The sequence below is a fragment of the Phasianus colchicus genome, chromosome 8 (assembly GCF_987193195.1).
Source record: "Phasianus colchicus chromosome 8, bPhaCol1.hap1.1, whole genome shotgun sequence".
NCBI lineage: Eukaryota > Metazoa > Chordata > Aves > Galliformes > Phasianidae > Phasianus > Phasianus colchicus.
In genome coordinates, this window is record NC_143443.1 from 16,042,739 (window position 1) to 16,060,787 (window position 18,049).

At 39.6% G+C, this 18,049-nt stretch overlaps 1 protein-coding gene across 17 annotated transcripts in view; it reads left to right on the forward strand.

Annotated features, from left to right (window-relative positions):
• CAMK2G (calcium/calmodulin dependent protein kinase II gamma) overlaps window positions 1-18,049 on the forward strand; it is a 123,363-nt gene that overhangs the window by 84,358 nt on the left and 20,956 nt on the right. For all 17 annotated transcript variants that reach the window (XM_090145009.1, XM_090145008.1, XM_090145010.1 and 14 more), the window contains exons 10-13: window positions 1,548-1,670; window positions 3,907-3,990; window positions 4,637-4,679; window positions 12,327-12,367. In XM_090145009.1, the coding sequence (XP_090001135.1) occupies window positions 1,548-1,670; window positions 3,907-3,990; window positions 4,637-4,679; window positions 12,327-12,367 (291 nt within the window). The remainder of the gene's footprint in view (window positions 1-1,547; window positions 1,671-3,906; window positions 3,991-4,636; window positions 4,680-12,326; window positions 12,368-18,049) is intronic.

Below are 18,049 nucleotides of genomic sequence, written 5' to 3' on the forward strand. Positions count from 1 at the left end.
GTCTCTTGCCTTCCTGCCCCTTTTGTTGCTGTGTTCTTTCTGTGTTGCTTGTTCTCATTTGAAGTGATTTTTCACTAATTATGTAGATGGGGATTTTCAAAGCACTTCAGGGATTAAGCCAACACTTTCTGTAGATCATGAGGAGTGAATTGCCTGATCCCTGTGCCTCCAATACTTCATCACTTATTGTTTTTGAATTCTTGTCTAGAATGAAGAGATTACAGTAGGTTCTTCCCCTTATCTGTGTGGCAGAAAATAGCTCAAGTTTTACTAGCGCGTACTCCCTGATGTCCTTACACCCTAGCACTGGACTTTTATCTCTTACCTGTGGAGGTGACAATTGTAAATTGGACCTTGTGCTGTTGGAAAGGGGTTTTGCAAGACATTGTTATGAATATTTCAGGGTTGGAGTGTGTGGGAAGTGTCCTGGTTGATAGCTATTATCATTTCTGAATAGCCTCCTTCAATGTTTTCAGGGCAAATTGTGTAATATTTTGCTGATGTTTGAGAATGCAGAAGTAAGCTGATAAATAGATCAGATACGAGTGCATTTTCATGATCCAACTGAGCAACGTACAATGTGCGGGAGAAAAGAAATGGGATAAACTTTTTCTTAATGTTGTAGTACTGTAAGAAAGTTGTCTCGGGATAGATCAGATCAGTCTTCTTCTCCCTACTTCTTCTTTAAAGATAGGGAACATCTAGCCCAACAGTAGTTATCTTTGTGGTCTCAAGTTCACCTGTGTTTGAACAGTAGATTCATAAGAGTGAGACTTACCACATTTCGTATTAGCATGCTGTCATCTGTAGCACATGCAAGAATCTGGAGGATGGTGTAAAGATCTCATCATTCCTGGAATCACAGGAGAGAGGAGTTACCCTCTCCTCAATGACCAGCAGCTAAAACTGTTTGAGATAATTTTCTTTGTTCCCATGCTTCTGTGTTCCTCTCCCCTATAGCATTTCTCTTGCTCCCTAAGTAATGTGTTTTTTTTGTATGATAGATGCTTGCAAACAACTTGCCAATGCATTGCTAGGCCTAAGAGGCTGATATTGCTCCAGTATATTGTGCTTTATGGTAGGGAAGATATACGTGATAGGATTTCTGTGTCAGCGATTATTGCTTTCATGAGGCTTTGGTACAGTTATGTTTGTGACTTTTGTATATGCTGTTACAGCTTCTTTGCATGTTGGAGAAAGAACAAGGTAGGATAAAAGAACATAGTGCCTGTCTTTATGTCAGAACTCTGTCAAAAAGACCTATGACTTGACTTTGACTGTTGAGTATGAAAGAAGTTCAGAGGTACGAGTGATGAGACACCTGCCTGTGTCTGATGAATGATACAGGTATGTCCTACTGTCTGGTATAATTCATTTGCTGGATTCATTCAGCATGAGTTTTTCCAAAATTTATGGTTTTCTGCAAATATATAGCCCTGGTATTAAAAGGGCAAAAGCTGGAGTTCAGTTGTGTAGAAGAGAGAATCTCTTCTGCTAGTAGAAGAGGATATTTTCAGTTCATCGTCTCTCCTTTCTTCCTCTTTCAGTTCCCATCACCTGAGTGGGACACTGTGACTCCTGAAGCAAAGAATTTGATCAACCAGATGCTGACAATAAACCCAGCAAAGCGCATCACAGCTGACCAGGCTCTCAAACATCCGTGGGTCTGCGTAAGTGTTTTTCTCTGTTACACTTTGATTTATAGTTTACCCTGAACTGGCACATCAAGAAGACTTAGCTGCAGAGGAGCTCAGAATATTATAAATCTATCAGATTGTGATTTTTGGAAGCTGACCTTCAACAAACCAACTTTGTCATGCTGTGGTGCTTTGATTGCCATTGTAGGAAAAAATGAATGCCTCTTTCTTTTACAAGTGTTGTGAATGTCAGTAGTTTGTTTTTCTCCACATCTCCAATTCCAATACATATAATCCTAAAATGTCAGATGCATCAGGCAAAATATTTTAGGATTATTTTCTTCTTCATCTTAAACTTCAGTTTATTGCATTACATGTTTGTATCGCTGGAACATTTCTGCTGTGTTTCAGCTTAACTGGTAGTAAATTTCAAAGCAGTGTAATGTCTTTTGCTGTTCTTCCTATGTAGTTTTTTTGCACTGCCAGATTCTACACATGGGTACTTTTCATCTTTTGCAAAGTGAACAAGGAATCCTGTAACCTAGCTGTAAGTGAACATAGGAAAGGACAGCAGTGGCACATTTTTTTTTTTAATCTCTGAAGATTATTTCCTCCTAAGTCTAACCAGATGCTGTTGTAATACCATAACATACTTCTACTTTCTATGTGTCTAGTGTGTTCCTTAGCTCGTTTGTTCTTAAGAAATTGTGGTAATTTTTCCTCCCTCCACAAAACAACAAATTAGCTATTTAACCTTATTGAACATCTGTGTAGCAGTTGTGTGAGCTGTCAAGTAACGAGTTACTTGGAAGTCAAAATTTTACACTAGCTGAGACTTCATGCATCTCTGAGGGTTTTTTTCTCTCTGTGAATGTTTGTCATCAATAGCAGTTCCTGTATATTTAACATTTGTTCCAGTGCCTCTAACCAAAGCTGTATGTATTATAGCTCACTCCCCATGACAATGTAATATAAAGTGGTGTAAGAAAGGCTTTCATTCTCTGAGTTATGGGGAGTTTGATTTTACTTCATAGCCATTTCAGTCCCTTACCCAATTTGTGGTCTACATACACACAACATAGGTCTTCATACTGGAGATGTATTGCTCTGAAGTAGATGTGAGAAAAAGTACTAACATTTTATCTGAGTCACTGAGTTTTAGCATCTCTAAACTTCAGAAGTACATCCTGATTCTCTTAAGGCAGAAATAAATAAGTGGGCATCAATGTCACTTCAAAGGAGGCTGGATAAGTAGTGATTATCAAATTTGTTGTGGAACACAGCTAAGTTACTTTCTCCCTCTATACTGTGGTGTATAGTGCAGCAGGTGACTAGCTTCATAGTCAGGATGAAAGCAGTGATTTCCTATGGAACTAGCTGAATCTGAGTGTGGTTTATAGTTCTCTTGGGCATTGCATATTTTCTTCCAGGCAGAAGAAAGGTAATGGCTGGCCTGTACAGTCTGATCTGCCAAGTTAGTCATTCTCCCACTGTCCTTGTAAAGGGAATACAGGCTTGCAGCTCTGTGCATGAGCAACAGCTACTTTGGCATTAGTCTCTGGTTTCCTCATGTGCTCTAAATGCCTGGCAGCATCAGTCTCTGATTTCCTCATGTGCTCTAAATGACTGTCAACACTTCTGGGAAGACTTCTTTTTGCAGCTGATGGGATCCCAGTCTAGTGTGGGTGACAGGTGTGCGTCATTGGCTAGAGATTAGGCCTTGGTTTTTGCATTGATGTAATATATCCATATTATTATTCCTCTTAGACACTGAGAATCTATTTTTGCAAAACTGATGAAATCTGTTAGTCAGGCACTTACAGTCAAGGAGTTACCAACATGGCTGCCACTCTCTAATATTTACTTACTGCTTGGAATTTTCCACTGGAGGCTGTTCCTAATGCAGTCTTTATATTTTCTGTAGTGTCTCCAAGTCAGACCTTCATGGTGTGCTTGCTAGTTTGACTTTGCCTTATTAGTATTTTGATGAATAATGTGTGTGGGAGACGTGGACCATTGATACTCACCTGTACTCAAGTCACACTGTTTCCTAGGCACAGTCAGGTAATGGTCATCCTGACTAGACATTTTCTGCTAGTTTGGGAAGTTTGTAAGCTATGTATCAGCCACAGCGTTTTGCAGCCATGCAGTGATGAGAGGTTCAACCATGTTGGTTTCCATATTGTGATGATGTGCTAGTGGGGAGAACTTCTCCAGGTGATTTAGTTAGGCTAAGTTGCTGATTTATTTTTCTGTTCCTGTTTTTCAGCAACGATCTACTGTTGCTTCAATGATGCACAGGCAGGAGACTGTGGAATGCTTGAGAAAGTTCAATGCTAGAAGGAAGCTGAAAGTAAGTATATTCATAACTGATGGGTAGTTTATTGTTGTTGTTTTTAATATTCTGAAGTTGAGGTTAATGCTTTCCGAGCAAAATATTTTTTATGATTATCTCAGTAGCATTAGTGAAGTACCTTGACCCCCCGGTACAAGGTGCTAAGAAGTTATATTGAGGAGCTGTGTAGTTTCTTTCTCCTAAACTGCAAGCTTCTCTTGTTGCTGTGCTGTATAATCATGTCTTCTACTTCCCTGCAAGAGAGTTGAAGTAGAACAGCTAATTTTTAAATTCTGATACTTTTAGTTGTGATCACTCTCCATCTCTTAGTGTATCAGGTGCCTGTAGCTAAGGAAAGCCTCTGGATTTTGTGCGGAGCAGTTGCTTGCAAGCTAGGAGGCAACTGAGTGTCTAACCACCATACTTGGTGCCATTGTAGATCTCCTAGGCTATATCCTACTCAGCCTCTAGCAACTGCTTTAGAAAGGCAAGACTGAGCAATCTCATGCCAAGTCCAACAGCACCATGCTGGAAATCCTAGGACTTTCCAGGGTAGCATTAGGATGCCTCTGCTTTGGTACCTCATTCACTCTGTTCCCCATGGGTAAGCCCCTTTCTGAGGTGAGTGACACTGTCTGTTATCCCTGCTTTTTCTCCCTCACAGGGCGCAATCCTCACAACGATGCTCGTGTCTCGGAATTTTTCAGGTAAACTTTCATTGTTTCCATTCCTTCTCTCATTTTGATTTGGGTGAGTTGTGGGATGTTTAAACCTTTCTGTGGTTGAGTAGGGTGGGAGGAAACATGCTCAAAGTTCATCCTAATGTAGGAAGGGTCACGCTGCCTTGGCTGGTGACCAGTGTGAGAAAAAGAGTGATTTGTTTGAGGAAGAGCACTTGAAGCTGTAGTCTGGTACAAGACAGAAGCAAAGTCAGCTGCGACAATCCCCTAATGCTATTTTGTAATTTTGGGGAAGTTTTAGCTGGCATTTATCAGTTTTATTGTCTGAAACCAATAAGAGCCAGGAAGACTTGCTCATTAGCAGTGATTCTTTTAGATTTGTGGCAGGGACACAGAGCAAATAATATTATTGGTGAGAATGGGAGCAGGAGCTATTTGAGTATTGTATTACTTTGACTCAACAAAAAGGAGTCTGAAGCATCTAACTATTAGAGCTGCTCTTTTTGGAGTCTCAGAAGTGGTTTTCATCCTTTCAAGCTTAATAACTGGTAGTCTGGCTCCCACTCAACTGCATTACGTAGTGCACTTAGTGGAGACACATATCTCAGCATGCAAATCAGTACTTTTTGCAAGATGATTGTCTTGGCTCAGCGCATTTATGTGGTGCACTCTTACCTTATGTGTTCACTTCCATTTGGGTGGAAAACCTCTATCTGCAAGTGCTTTTGGTTTGTAGAATCATTTGCTTTCTTTGCCCTCACTGCCATTTCTTCTCTTTTAAAAAGGGTGATCACTGAATTAATGAGTCAGAGTTTTATTCTACCTGACTCCAGTTACTTTCAGGCGAAGGTCTGCTGTAAGCATTAAAGTGATGAGGAATGAAAAGGAAGTGTGTTAATTTCATCTGGCCGTTTACTAATGGTGGAAACCAATACTTACACTCTGTGTGGTGTTGCAGTAAGCATCTAAATAGAATGAAAACCTGTGTGAAATGATTATCCCAGCATTCAGACTATACATTTATGCATATAATCTTTTGTGAAATCAAGATGGTATTTTTAACATCCTGTATGGATTCAGGTAATTTCAGTGGTGCTTTTTAAATAAAGTCAGAAAGTGTGAAATCAAGCCCTGATTAAGGAGCAGCCTTTAGCAACTTCAGAATTGTTTTTCCTTGGTTCTTGCTTTAGAGTGAACCTGTGCCAACATCAGTATTGTGCAAAAAGTAAGTGTGACTACAGCAATTTTCCTTGAATTTCTGCTTATTTGGCAGAATCACTTTTCCCATTCGCTTGTCTCAGATTGTGTTACAACAGGACTTGATACTAACACACTTTTCAGAGAATCATTTTGAAATAACCATTGGAAAAGCAATAGCACAACTATAGGGCTTCAACAGAGCTGCATAAAACATTCTTTTGGGTTTTCTTGTTGGAATAATCTGTCTTTGATCTAGTCAGACTACTTGCTTGTATTTCACTTGATGATTCTGTATTAGTTTATTTTTTTAAACAGCAGTTTTAGATTCTTTTTTAGTCTATAAATGTTGTCACTTCTAATGAAGCTGCAGAAGTACTTAGGTAATAAATCTCCAGTGGCCCAGATTTTGATTAAGTGGAATGCCTGAGAGAAGGGTTCTCCTTAATGGTTTGTGACCTATGCATCCGCTTATTCCCTGAACTAATATCAAGGAGGAAAAGGCTTGCTCTGCTCATTCTTCCGTCTCAAAGGCTGAAGCTGCTGGATCCTTTTTAGTTAACAGTTGAAGAGAAAGAAATCCTAGGTGGCCTGTAGTGAGTTCAGAGTTCTCAGTATCACTGAGTTCTGCTTTGAATATAAGCTCTGATCTCAGGTAATGAGATGCACTGAAAAACTGTCCAAAAGGAAATGCTGAGAGTTGAAATGCAAGGCAATCAAAGCTTCTGTGGGTAGTAGCTATTCTTAATATCTTGATGCCTTTTGCAAGTGAAGAGATCAGCTACTCTTATTTTCCCTGCACGACTGTATTAACATGAGCTTGATTTTTTAAATTATTTTTTTATTTTTAATTTTCTTAGATTTCTTAGTTGGTGCAGCTGAAATACATAAATCTGATTGATCTGAAGAATAATGGCATGAACTCAAAGGGAAAAGGTAGAAAGTCCATGAGGAACTTTGGGTTGAGCTCAGGCTTTTCCAGTCATGTCAGGTCATTAAACTGCACTTGAAAAGTCCTGAAGGAACTTGAAAAGTTCTTTCCCTTTAAGGCAGTGGGGGTTTTTGTTTTCTCCAATTGGGTGACACTGTTTTGTGGGCCTCTGAAAGCTGCATTCCCAGCACGCAGGGCTCTAGATTTATGAGGAGAGAAGCTTTTTTCTTGTCTGGGAATGAGATCTTCTAAAGTGTTCTTCACAGATATTTTGAATTAAGAGGAAAATGAAGGCTCATGTGACCCTGGTATCAATTAATTAGGTGAGAGAGAGTACTATCTGCAGGAAATATGAGAAAGCCTCTTTAATGCTGTTGTCATTACTGTCGCCTCTGTCAAACATTTTATACCATAGAGTTTATGTATTTGATTATGTGGTTTTAACTTGTGATAAATTTTATGATTAAAGGGTCTGTAGCTTTACTTTTTTTCTACCACAATCTTCTTTTCACAGTGCAGAAAAAATTTTTTTGTGAGTAATCTGTTGCTTGCTAGATTCCTGTTGTCAGATGAAGTCCTAAAGATTAAAAAAAGTGATCTGGCTCCTTTCCCCACTTACAGCATATTCAACAATTAATATTGGCTGTTTGTGGTTCTTTTCAAATGATTGTATCTCATGTCAGCCGATAAAAGCAGATACAGTTTCATTGCTTTTGCTATAAGTCAGGAAATTGAGATCTGGTTCTAATAAGGTCTGTAATTACTGTCGGCTCTATGGTAGGCATTCGCTTGGCTAAGAGAGAACATTGTTGTATAAACATTGATTATGGATCTTTGGAGTCACGCCGGGGTACAACCACGGTGATGTAGATGATCACTTGTGACTTTGATGTTCAGGCAATTGAAACAAGCGGTGATGTGACCTGATACAACCTGATGTGTTTGCTTACAGAATTGAGGAGTGCAGTCAGATAGATCAATAGACTAGTTCATATGCAAGAAACTCCTAAATCACCTTCTGAGAAATAAATGTAAATTTATTACTAAGAGAAAGCTGGCAAGGTTTTCAGAGATTCGTAATACTTGCAGACTTTGGGGTGCCTGAGCTCATTTATGTACCTAAAATTCTGTAAGAGCCTGCTACAAACTGGACATGGTTGGACAAATTTGCTGATGTTTTTGAACTGATTAAAGATTAAGAAGAAAGAAATAATACAAATAATGAAGTGAGTCTGAAATATTTCACCATCCTGTTATACCAAAATGGCTTGTAAGTTTTTGTTCTTTTGTGTGTATGTGTACACATATGTATTTATACTCAAATTAGAATTTGTTCTCTTTGTCATAGAATGGATCAGATGGGAAAGAACTGTAAAGATCACTCAGTTTCAACCCCTGCTATGGGCAGGATTGTCACTCACCAGATCAAGCTGCCCAGGGCCCTGTCCAACCAGGGCTTGAATGTCTCCAGGTACATGGGGCATCCACAGCTTTTCTGGGCAACCTGTTCCAGTGCCTCACCATCCTCTGAGTAAAGAATTTTTTTCCCAATGTCTAAACTAGATTTCCCCTCTTTTATTTTAAAGCCATTCCCTCTCGTGCTGTTGCTGTCTGCCCATGCAAAAAAAGTCCATCCTCCTCCTGCTCATAAGCTCCACTCAAGTACTGGAAGTCTGCAATTAGGTCTCCCCAGAGCCTTCTCTTCCTCAAGCTAAACAAGCCCACCTCCCTTAGCCTTCTTCGTAGAAGTGCTCCAGCCCTCAGGCCATCTTTATGTCCCTCCTCTGGATCAACTCCAAGTCCCACATCTTTCTTGTGCTGTGGTCCAAAGTATAGTTAAAATAGTGCAACTAATATATTTTAAATTTCTGCTGTGTTGTTTTAGTTACGTAGATATGCTTTCAGGACCAGAAATTTGTCACTGGGCTAATGCAAACCCTAAACTTTTGATGTGAATTCAAAGGGTGAAAATATGGAGGAGCAGATTTGTCAAGACATTTCTGTAGAATTTTGAATAAATGAGTATGAGAACAGTGGGAACTGCATTTTCCAAGCAGAAAATGAAGTCATATTTAATGAAAAGCTATTTAAAGTGATTTCTCTGTATCCGTTAGTTTGCTTAAATAATCAGGGATTTCAGGATATGATGAACAACTACTACAGTGTAGACCTGCTGAAGTAATATACTTCAGTAAGTAAACTTCCATCTTGCATCTTCCTAGAATTGCATGACATTATGACAGAATATCAGTGTTTATCATTTATGGCCTGAGAGTGTATTGTATCATCAAAAAGGAATTTAAATGATTCCCATTGCTTTTATCTTCCTCTCCCTGAAGTGCAGGAGAGTTCTGTGAATGCCTTTTCTTGCATTATTTGCCCTTCATCTCTTCATTTATTGGCTTGTGAGGAAACTGAGTTTTTGTAATACTACACGGATGATTTTCTTGCATTTTATCAACTCTTGAATTTCAGATGGACTGGAACATCAGTCTCCAAAATCGATGTTCAGAGACGGTCTTGACCTTTTAGGCCCTGCACTCTGTACATGCATGTAGACGCTTGCATAGTGGCCATCTTTCAGGATGTGAAATTTCTGTAATAGGTGGGCAGATATTTGAAAACATAAAACATCACAAAATGTAAGGCTGGGTTTTGGCTCTTCGTAAATCATCTTGGAGAATGCTTTAGTTTTCTGAGGCTGGTAGAGGGCAAAAGCCAGAAGAAAATCAACTGTGCCACATACAATTTCTCTGTTATTCATTAGCTAGAGAACTGGGAGCTCTTCAGCTCCTGCCAAGAGGATACCACTGGGCTGTGTATTTCAGGCTTTAGTATTAATGAATGCTAGTTACCTCTTTTAATCTTTCTTTGAGAACCATTTGGGTTTTTATGGAAGATCGAAGTACTCCTTCAGACCTTTGAGACTTTCCCAAAGCATTGCAAGTATCTTCACTGTGCTGTTGGCATGGACAGTGCTTGGTGATAGGAACTGGATAGGAAGGAAGGTTTGTGCTATGTCTAGAGATCCTGTGGGTGCAGACCACATAAAGATTTTTCTTGCCTAAGTGTTTGGAAGGTTTTATCTGCTTATCTGGTTATGCTTTTTTTTTTTCTTGTTGGAAAAAGTGTTTTGGAGCAACTGGTCTTCACAAAACTTCCGTTATTCCATTATTCTATTGTAGAGTCATTACAGAATGACTCTAGTCTTGTTGAGGAATAAATGCCAGAGCATAATGTTCCCGAGCAATTGCCAGGCATCGCTGCTGTTCCAGCAAATTCCTTTAACAACTCAGTGGAGAATCTAATAGGAATGGGATTGCCAAGAAACCAAAATGGGGACAGAGGACATAGGACAACAACTCCCTGCTTTTTAGGGAAATCATCCTGCTCTGTTTAAATGGACACTAGTGACTTGCACCTGAAAAGTCACCGTGGCAAAGTGTTAAGCTGGCTGTTTTGCTGATGGAAGCAGTAGCCACTATCAGGTTGTTTCATACCTCTCCTTTAGAGATGATGTTAGCTGGTGGAGAAGAGTTTCTTCCTGTAAAAGCATAATCAGTTTAGAGAAATGTGGTTTGAATGGCTTTCTCAAGATATTTACATACAGATGATAGTTTCTAAATAATGTCTTTCATTGTAACACTTTCTTAAACATGGTCAACAGCTTCTTTATGGGTAATCTACACTCCTTGATAGGAGGATATAATGGCTACTTAGTCTGGAGCAGTTCATTTCTTTTACTTGCTCTCTGTTGTTGCCCTCTGCACCAGAAAAGACTGTGAAAGCAGAATGTATTTTGTTTTTGCCCAGAATTAGAAGTAGGAATTAGAATACACAGATTTTTGTGTTGTTTTTTTTTCTCACTTTGAGGATGTACCGTCCTTTATTCTTTCTGAAGTGTTGTGAGGTTATAATGGTTTACATGCTTTCAGCTGCTGTTGTGTAAGGTACCTTGATGTATGTGTGTAATAAATGCTGGACCTGTTTTGACCTCAGTGTCACCTTTTTCTCCCTCTCACTTCCATGTGGAATTGAGCTGACACCCTTCATCTGAAGGTGACAAGGACTCATCTGTTGAATTCACTCCTGCAGTATTTCCATAGGTGTACGTCAGGAAAGAGGCTGTTGCAGGGCAGATGAGTTGCCTGGGACAATTTGTCTGCCCAGCTTTACATGTGCACATTGGAGCACTATGTTTTGACAAATCATTTTAAGAGAATATCTGCCTGAATTTTGCCCGGTGTTCTGGGATGGTTTGAGGGCAGGGATGAAGGTAGATTCCTGAGTTTGCGTCTGCATTATGGAGTGGAACTTAAGATGAGGAGAATTTGCACCAGCTTTTCTGATACCATGTAGCTGATCCATATCTGTAGGGTCACGTGCCAGGAAAGGCGGGGTGGGAAGTGCTTTGAGAGAAAATTTCTGCAATTTCTTGAATACTGCAAAAGGAACTTTTCCCAATGTTACTGGTTCTAGAGAGAGACTGAACACTGTGCATGGATTGGTCATTCCTGGTGAGTGAAGTATTTCAACTGTCATGTGAACATTGTGTTACTACTTGCCTTGCCTTTTAGGCTTTAGCGCTGCATGGGCAAAAATCCAGGTCGAGTCCCTGAATGCATACACTTCCTGGCAGCTGCTTAATAGAGGTTTGAGTGTGTTGGTCCAGCAGGTCTCTAGCATCTGTTTACAGTGGAGTTAAAATAACTGCATGATCTTCATAAATAGGCAAACTATTTTTTTTTTTTAATAGCTGAGCTTTATAGATGGGGTCTCACTGTTGACGGTAATTGTCAACGTCTCACTTTCATGTAATAGATGGAGCAATTCCTTCTTGAGTCCCATATGTGCCCTCTGCCAGGCAATTGCAGTGAATTCCCTGTCTATGCTTTTCATACTCTTCACTTTCATGACTAATGCCAGTTGTTTGGGTTGAGCACAGAGGAGCATATTTATCTTAACGTGAAGAACTTCAGCCTTGTTCCTGTCTCTCTTCTCTTTCTTTTTTAATGGTTGTCAGACTCTGCCTTTTGCACTTCTCCAGTCTTATAATTTCTGATGTCCAAATGTTCCTGTACTGTTGTTGTGTATGGTGGTGATTAGGAGACCTCTGCATTATCAGTGCTTTGTAAGCAAAGTCTTATGTAAATAGCTGTACTAGAGGGTAAGGTTTATCCCTCTTGCAGAGATCTGGTGGATTCTTCTAACTTTCCTCCCTGTAACTGCTGGCAATCCGGGATACGGGGTCACAGCGTGCCAGTAGAAGGTTGAAACAGAGGAGCACTAAAGTCTCTTTTAAGAGTTGGTCTTGCTGAAATTCTGATAGCAGAAGGATTTTTGCCCAGGAAAGATGCACAGTGAATGGAATGGGTGTCCCTCTGCTACCAGAATGATGATCATGGCTGACTGGGCCTAACTTCCAGTGCTCTTGCTGTTTGAGGGATGTTAGCGGGATGACGCTGATGAAGTCTCATCAGTTTTGAGGGAAGTGAGAAGGGTTTAAAAATCAAAAACTGACCTATTTCTCCTGCTTTTCTTCACAGCTGCCAAAAGCCTGCTGAACAAGAAATCAGATGGAGTGAAGGTAAGTTCTTGCTTTCCCATTTCGCTGTCTCTCCCACCTGAACAGAAGGCAGCCACTTTCTCCATTCCCTTACAGGGTAAAACCACGGCCCTATCTTGTGGCTTGGGTTGTTATGATCGTTGTATAGTAATGGAGTCCCAGGTGGGATGTTCCTTACATGCACCGTAGATGTCACACAACAAGCTAGGTACATTATTTCTTTTTCCCCTTTCTCTGAAGTATGGAGAACTTGTCAATGTGATGGATTGAAAAGACCAAAGACCTGCTCAAGTGTGACACATGTCTCTGACTCAGTACAGAATGCACTGGGTATAGAAATTGCACACAGCAACAGTCAGTTGCTGATGATACCCACCAGACCCCATAGAAATCTTTGTCTCCCTCTTTTTGCAGATACTGAAGGTTAGGGAAGGGAAAGAAAAGTCTTCAGATATTCCTTTTCGGACGGAGTGGAACCTTATATTTGTGTCAGAGTTCAGCTACCATCCCTGAAGTCCAGGCACTCTCTTATTCCCTTTTGAGGGGAATTACTTTTTCCTCATTTCACTGTTTGTGTCATAGTCAACCTTTTGTTATGGAGTCCAAATAGGCCATTCCTAGGCTGTGTTATTGCAAGCTGTAGCTTTTTGTGATCTGTTACTGGAGTAGACATGGGCCCAAGCAGCATCTTCTTGTAAGAGTTCTAAATAATAACTGTCCTCCGCATGAGAAGAATGTGTTTGTTTTATTTGCTTGTAATTCCACTTGAAGCTGAAACCTTTCTTCACAACTGTTAAGCAGAATACCTCATCTGGTTTTGCACTGTGGACAGTCTTCATTCTGCCCCTACTTTGGGGATTGACATGCCCGCTGCAGGACTAGCATGCTTGTCTCCCATTCTCTTAGCCCTTTTCCATTTTAATGAGGCTCTGTTTCCAGAGGACTCACAGTTATAAGGAGACGACTGGAAAAACAGCTTCAGAGTAGTGACGTTTATTTTGAGGACTGCTCTAGTAAAATCTTCATTCTTGCAGTTCTGCTTCGGTCTGCCCCAACAACATTTCCCAAGCCTTTGGGAATTTTTTCCTAAGAAACAATGTGGATTTTGCCCTAACATGCTCATCTTTTGAAATATGCCTATAAGAGTGAATTCTTGTGCCTTTGCACATGCTTTCCTCTTTTGTACAAATGTACATCAAACACATGCACAATAATACAGCAAGTATGTCACATCTGTAGATATGGAAAACATTGCAGTAAAATCCTAGCAGAATAAGAATGGATGATCCCAAATGTTATGAACTGAGAACTTCAAAATCCCAACATGGCAGGGGAGAAGCAATTGGAAAGCCAGCAAATAACACATCTTAGTTTTTGTCCCCTAACTAGAGGAAAAAAAAAAATTATATCCAGTAGTCTCTCGTAGTTTTACTTTGGTGAAAATCTTCTGAAGGCAGATAGATGATGTTCACGCTGGCACTGAGACACAGCTTCCTGGTCACGTAGTCACAAGGAGACCTTTACAATTGGAAGATGCTTCCAGTTCATGAAAAGTGTGCGTTGTGCTATTTACTTAGAACACAACATCTTCCTCTTTTGAATGGAGTAAAATTAGATTTACTCTTCACAGGGCATGTGGTAGTATAACAGTAGTGATAATGTGGAAGCTGAGTTAGAGAACAAAGCATTTTCCATACATGCTGAATGGAGTTGTCTTCTTCTGCGTGTGGGTGAGAGACTTTGCGTGCAATTTCCTCTCTTCTGTTAGAGAAATCCTGTTTTGCAATATGAGCCTGAGTGGTGCCCAAGGGAGACATGACCCAGTGCCACATGTTTTCAGCCTCAGCTGAGGGCTTTTTGAAGAGTTAAGCTTCCAGTTTTCCCCAAATGGCATCTAACTTCAGGTGAGGCTTTTGAGTCCTCATTTCTGTGAGTTTTACAACTCAGAGATAAATTGTATATTTCTTTCTAAAATTTGTGCTTTAGAACCCTCTTGCTTAAAAATGAGGACATATACAAGTACAGGTCGCTTCCCTGCCGTGCTCACGTTAAATGAGGCAGAGAGCATGTAGTGGCCTTTGTGTAGTACATTGTATACTTTTATTGAAGGACATGTGTAATCACAGAAGTATCTTTTTTCCCTGCCTTACTTTCCACATGTAAGCTCTTGTTTCGCAGTAGTTACCTCATGGAAATTTAGCCTTTTTTCCCCTTGTATTTGTTTTTATGAGTGGCACTGGTATATTTGACTGCTGTGAAGTAGTCTCTGTGCCAGTCAGTTTGGTTGGTGGCCTCGCTGTTGTGAGTTCTTTTTGTGTGTTGTTCCACATACAGGAAACATGTAATCTTAGCCATACTTTTCCCATTCTACTTAGTTCTGAACAAAAACTTATGCCCAGTGATGGGTTTGGTTAGAGAGCATCTAGCCTTGCATTGCCTGTAGTGGATTATTTTTTTTCCTGTTTGCAGTAGTGCAGAACTCACACAAAATGAGTTGAGCATCAAATGCACTTTCATCTTTGTGGTATCTTTATTACTCCCATTTCCTGTATACAAGATTTTACATTAGATGTAGATTTAGAACAAGTATTGCATGCTGAATATTCAGCTGTAGCCTTCTGCTGACCACATGTCATGTGGCGAGGCTGTTTCTTGCGTTCCCACCAGATATGGAGACTTCTGCTTTTCTCCTTGTTTTTCTTTTAATTATTTTTTAATATCTTCTTAGAAATTCATTCACTGTAGAGATTAGTAAGAAAATATTTCAGTTTCTCCCTTGTTTTTTCCTGGTAAGGAAAAATTCCTGTGACAGCACTCGTGTGCTCCACAAAAGCACTGTCAGATATCTACACAGTAGATGAAATGAACATAGCATTTCTGCCATGAACTGATGATACACGACTGTAAAAATTAATGGCTCCAATGGCTTCCTTTTGAGAGGAAAGCACGATCAGTTTGTCATAATTTGCTTTCCATTCATAACATTTTTTCCTATCTTCATCTGTTATTCAGACATGTTGTCCTACCTTGATTCACAAATAGAGTTGAAATTCATACCACGTGGTATCAGGCAAGTTTAAGTGAGGCCTATATGTCTATCTTGTGCATTATTCACAAGAGTTTCTTGCATATGTCTGTTAGTGAATATATGATGCAAAGTGAAGAAGGTTGCTGCTGATTTAGCGTAAATGATGAGAGAGATGTGCTATAGCCATATGTCGTTACAAGGGCATGATGCTCATATAATATGCTAGCTGTAAGGAACAAATACAAGTTTTATTTGTCTCTGTGAAACTGACTTTACTCATCAGCTGAGGCAAGCGTAACGTGCTGGATCAGTGAGGATGCATATATTTTACTTGCATCAGATGTTTTTGGACAGGGGAAAAAAGAACTTAAATCAGTAGGAGAGGACAGAAAGGAAAGATTTTTACTCCAATATAAGTGTGTCTGGAGTTGATGACATTTGATGAATTTCATTCTGATTAATTTCTTTGTGGACGACCCTCTCCTCTAGCAAGTTCGTTGTGTGTCTATTTGAAGCATCCCTGGTTTTCGTTCTGCACTGCTGCTTCTATTTAAAGTACTAATTCTGCTAATTGGCAGATATTTCATCAGCTTGGCACTTGAGAACTTTTCCGTTATCTTAAATAATGAATGATTTAAACTGCCTTGAATCTTAAATTGTCCCTGCTCATCAAACATTTGTTGGTAGTGCTGCCCTCACTTTCTTCAGGCATAATTTGGATCCAAGCTGATGGAATAGCAACAAGGAAGGCCCAGGTTTGATACTAAAGGAGCATGCTTTTCTGCTTTCGAATCCAGAAAGCGAGGCTATAGAAGATACTGAGTGACGAATTGCAGAGCCATGTAATATACCAGATATCTTGTGGGCCAGCACTGTAGGTTCCAGGTATTTTTTATTTTTATTTTTTTAAGATTCTGCATTTATGAGCGACATTGTGCAGCTGCAATTTTTAACTTTATTTTGCATTGTTTCATATCAAATCTACTTCCTATCTTGTTCCTCTTTCTGCCTGTAATCTGGATTTACTGTCCAGTGAAGGTGACAGAGGGGTTAAGGAACGAGCAGGGGCAGACAACTGTATGAAGATTAAGGACACTTTCTGTTGAATGTCTGTTCTCTGACCTTGTCAGGATCTGGGCTCCCTGTAGTTAGTGTCATAGTCCTGCTGTTGATTTTGTCTCTAGGCAGAACTTGAAACAACCATGCTCTTTTTTCTCCGAAGGGGGGATTTCCCTTCCTTCTAGTGTGAGAGAATGCATTTGTGTCCAGTCATTGGAGGGCCTGTCAGAGCCATCTTTGTAATCAGAATATGCTAATGCACAAATTGCTATTTTTACTTAAGGATATAATTGTAATTATTTTAAAATTAGATCTTCTTAAGCTCTTCGTAAGTTTCATCTTCTTTTCATGGCTTTTTTTTTTTCACTGAACAATCAAGTTTGAGAATACAAAATGATATAATATTTTTCAGGCCCAGTTTTATACGAATAGAAACTTATGTGGAATTCTATGGGATGTAAAAAGGTTCAACAGCATTCACTTGAAGTGCTCTGCAAAACCTGTTGACTCTTTACCTTGTCTTTCTACTGCATACACAGTTCTCTTTCACAGGAAATGCTGACTAGCACACCTGAAATGGGACATTAACTAGAAATGTAAAAACCCACATTTTATTATAACAAGGTTAATTTTGTAATATTGTAAAGCCTTTCCTTAGTCTTACATAACTGCAGAGAGGCACCATATACCATTTGTTTTGCTGTTCATAAGGCACTGGCAGTAAGAGTACATTTTATGCCTACTGGGTACTTCCCTGCACTTTGCCCAATAAAAAAGTGTGTGGGGAAGACAGGAGTGCTCTGTAAGCTGTCTTTGCTTCTCAGAAGCCAGTTAGTGATAACATGCCTTGGACGAAAGGCACAACAGCACAGTGAACCAACAGGGGATCCTCAAAAATGATCTATCTTGAAATCTGTAGGGGTCAAGTAACATCCCTGTGGTGATCAACACGAGTTAAAGCTCCTATTTCTGTCTGTGTATTGTACATCTTGATCTTGAAACCATACTGTTTAAATGAAATTGTTACATTGAAGCTAAATGAGGAGAACCCAAGTTCACCTGAACACCAGTTTTATGCTGAATAGCATTATACAAAATGCTCAGAGTGAGCACTTCAGGTCTGTTTAAGTCCTGACATTCAATAAGACATTCTATGCACCTTTGATGCATTCACTCTTTGTACCGTATTGTTGTAATGCCTAGAAACTCCAGCTGAGATCAAGGGTCCAGTGTGCTTAGCACTGTATTGATGCCTAAGCAGAAAATCCCTGCCTCTTAGCTTACAGTTTAAATAGACAAGCTGACAAAGGGCAGGAGAAAAAATGGATTCACAGAGACAAAATGATCCACTCAGCATCACACAGAAAGACTAAAGTGAAGGTGGAAATAGGCCCCCACAGCTGCTAGTTCAGGCTGCCTCTCACTGATCAACTTTGAGTTTACACTGAGTCCTGAAATGATTTTTCATTTTGTGAATTAGAACAAGAGTGATATTTTAACAAATATACAAATATATAAATCTGTATATATATAAATATACAAATATATAAATTGTTTCAGAGTGGAGGGGAACTGCATGAAAATAGCAAATGCTGGAATGCAAAAAGCTATTGTAA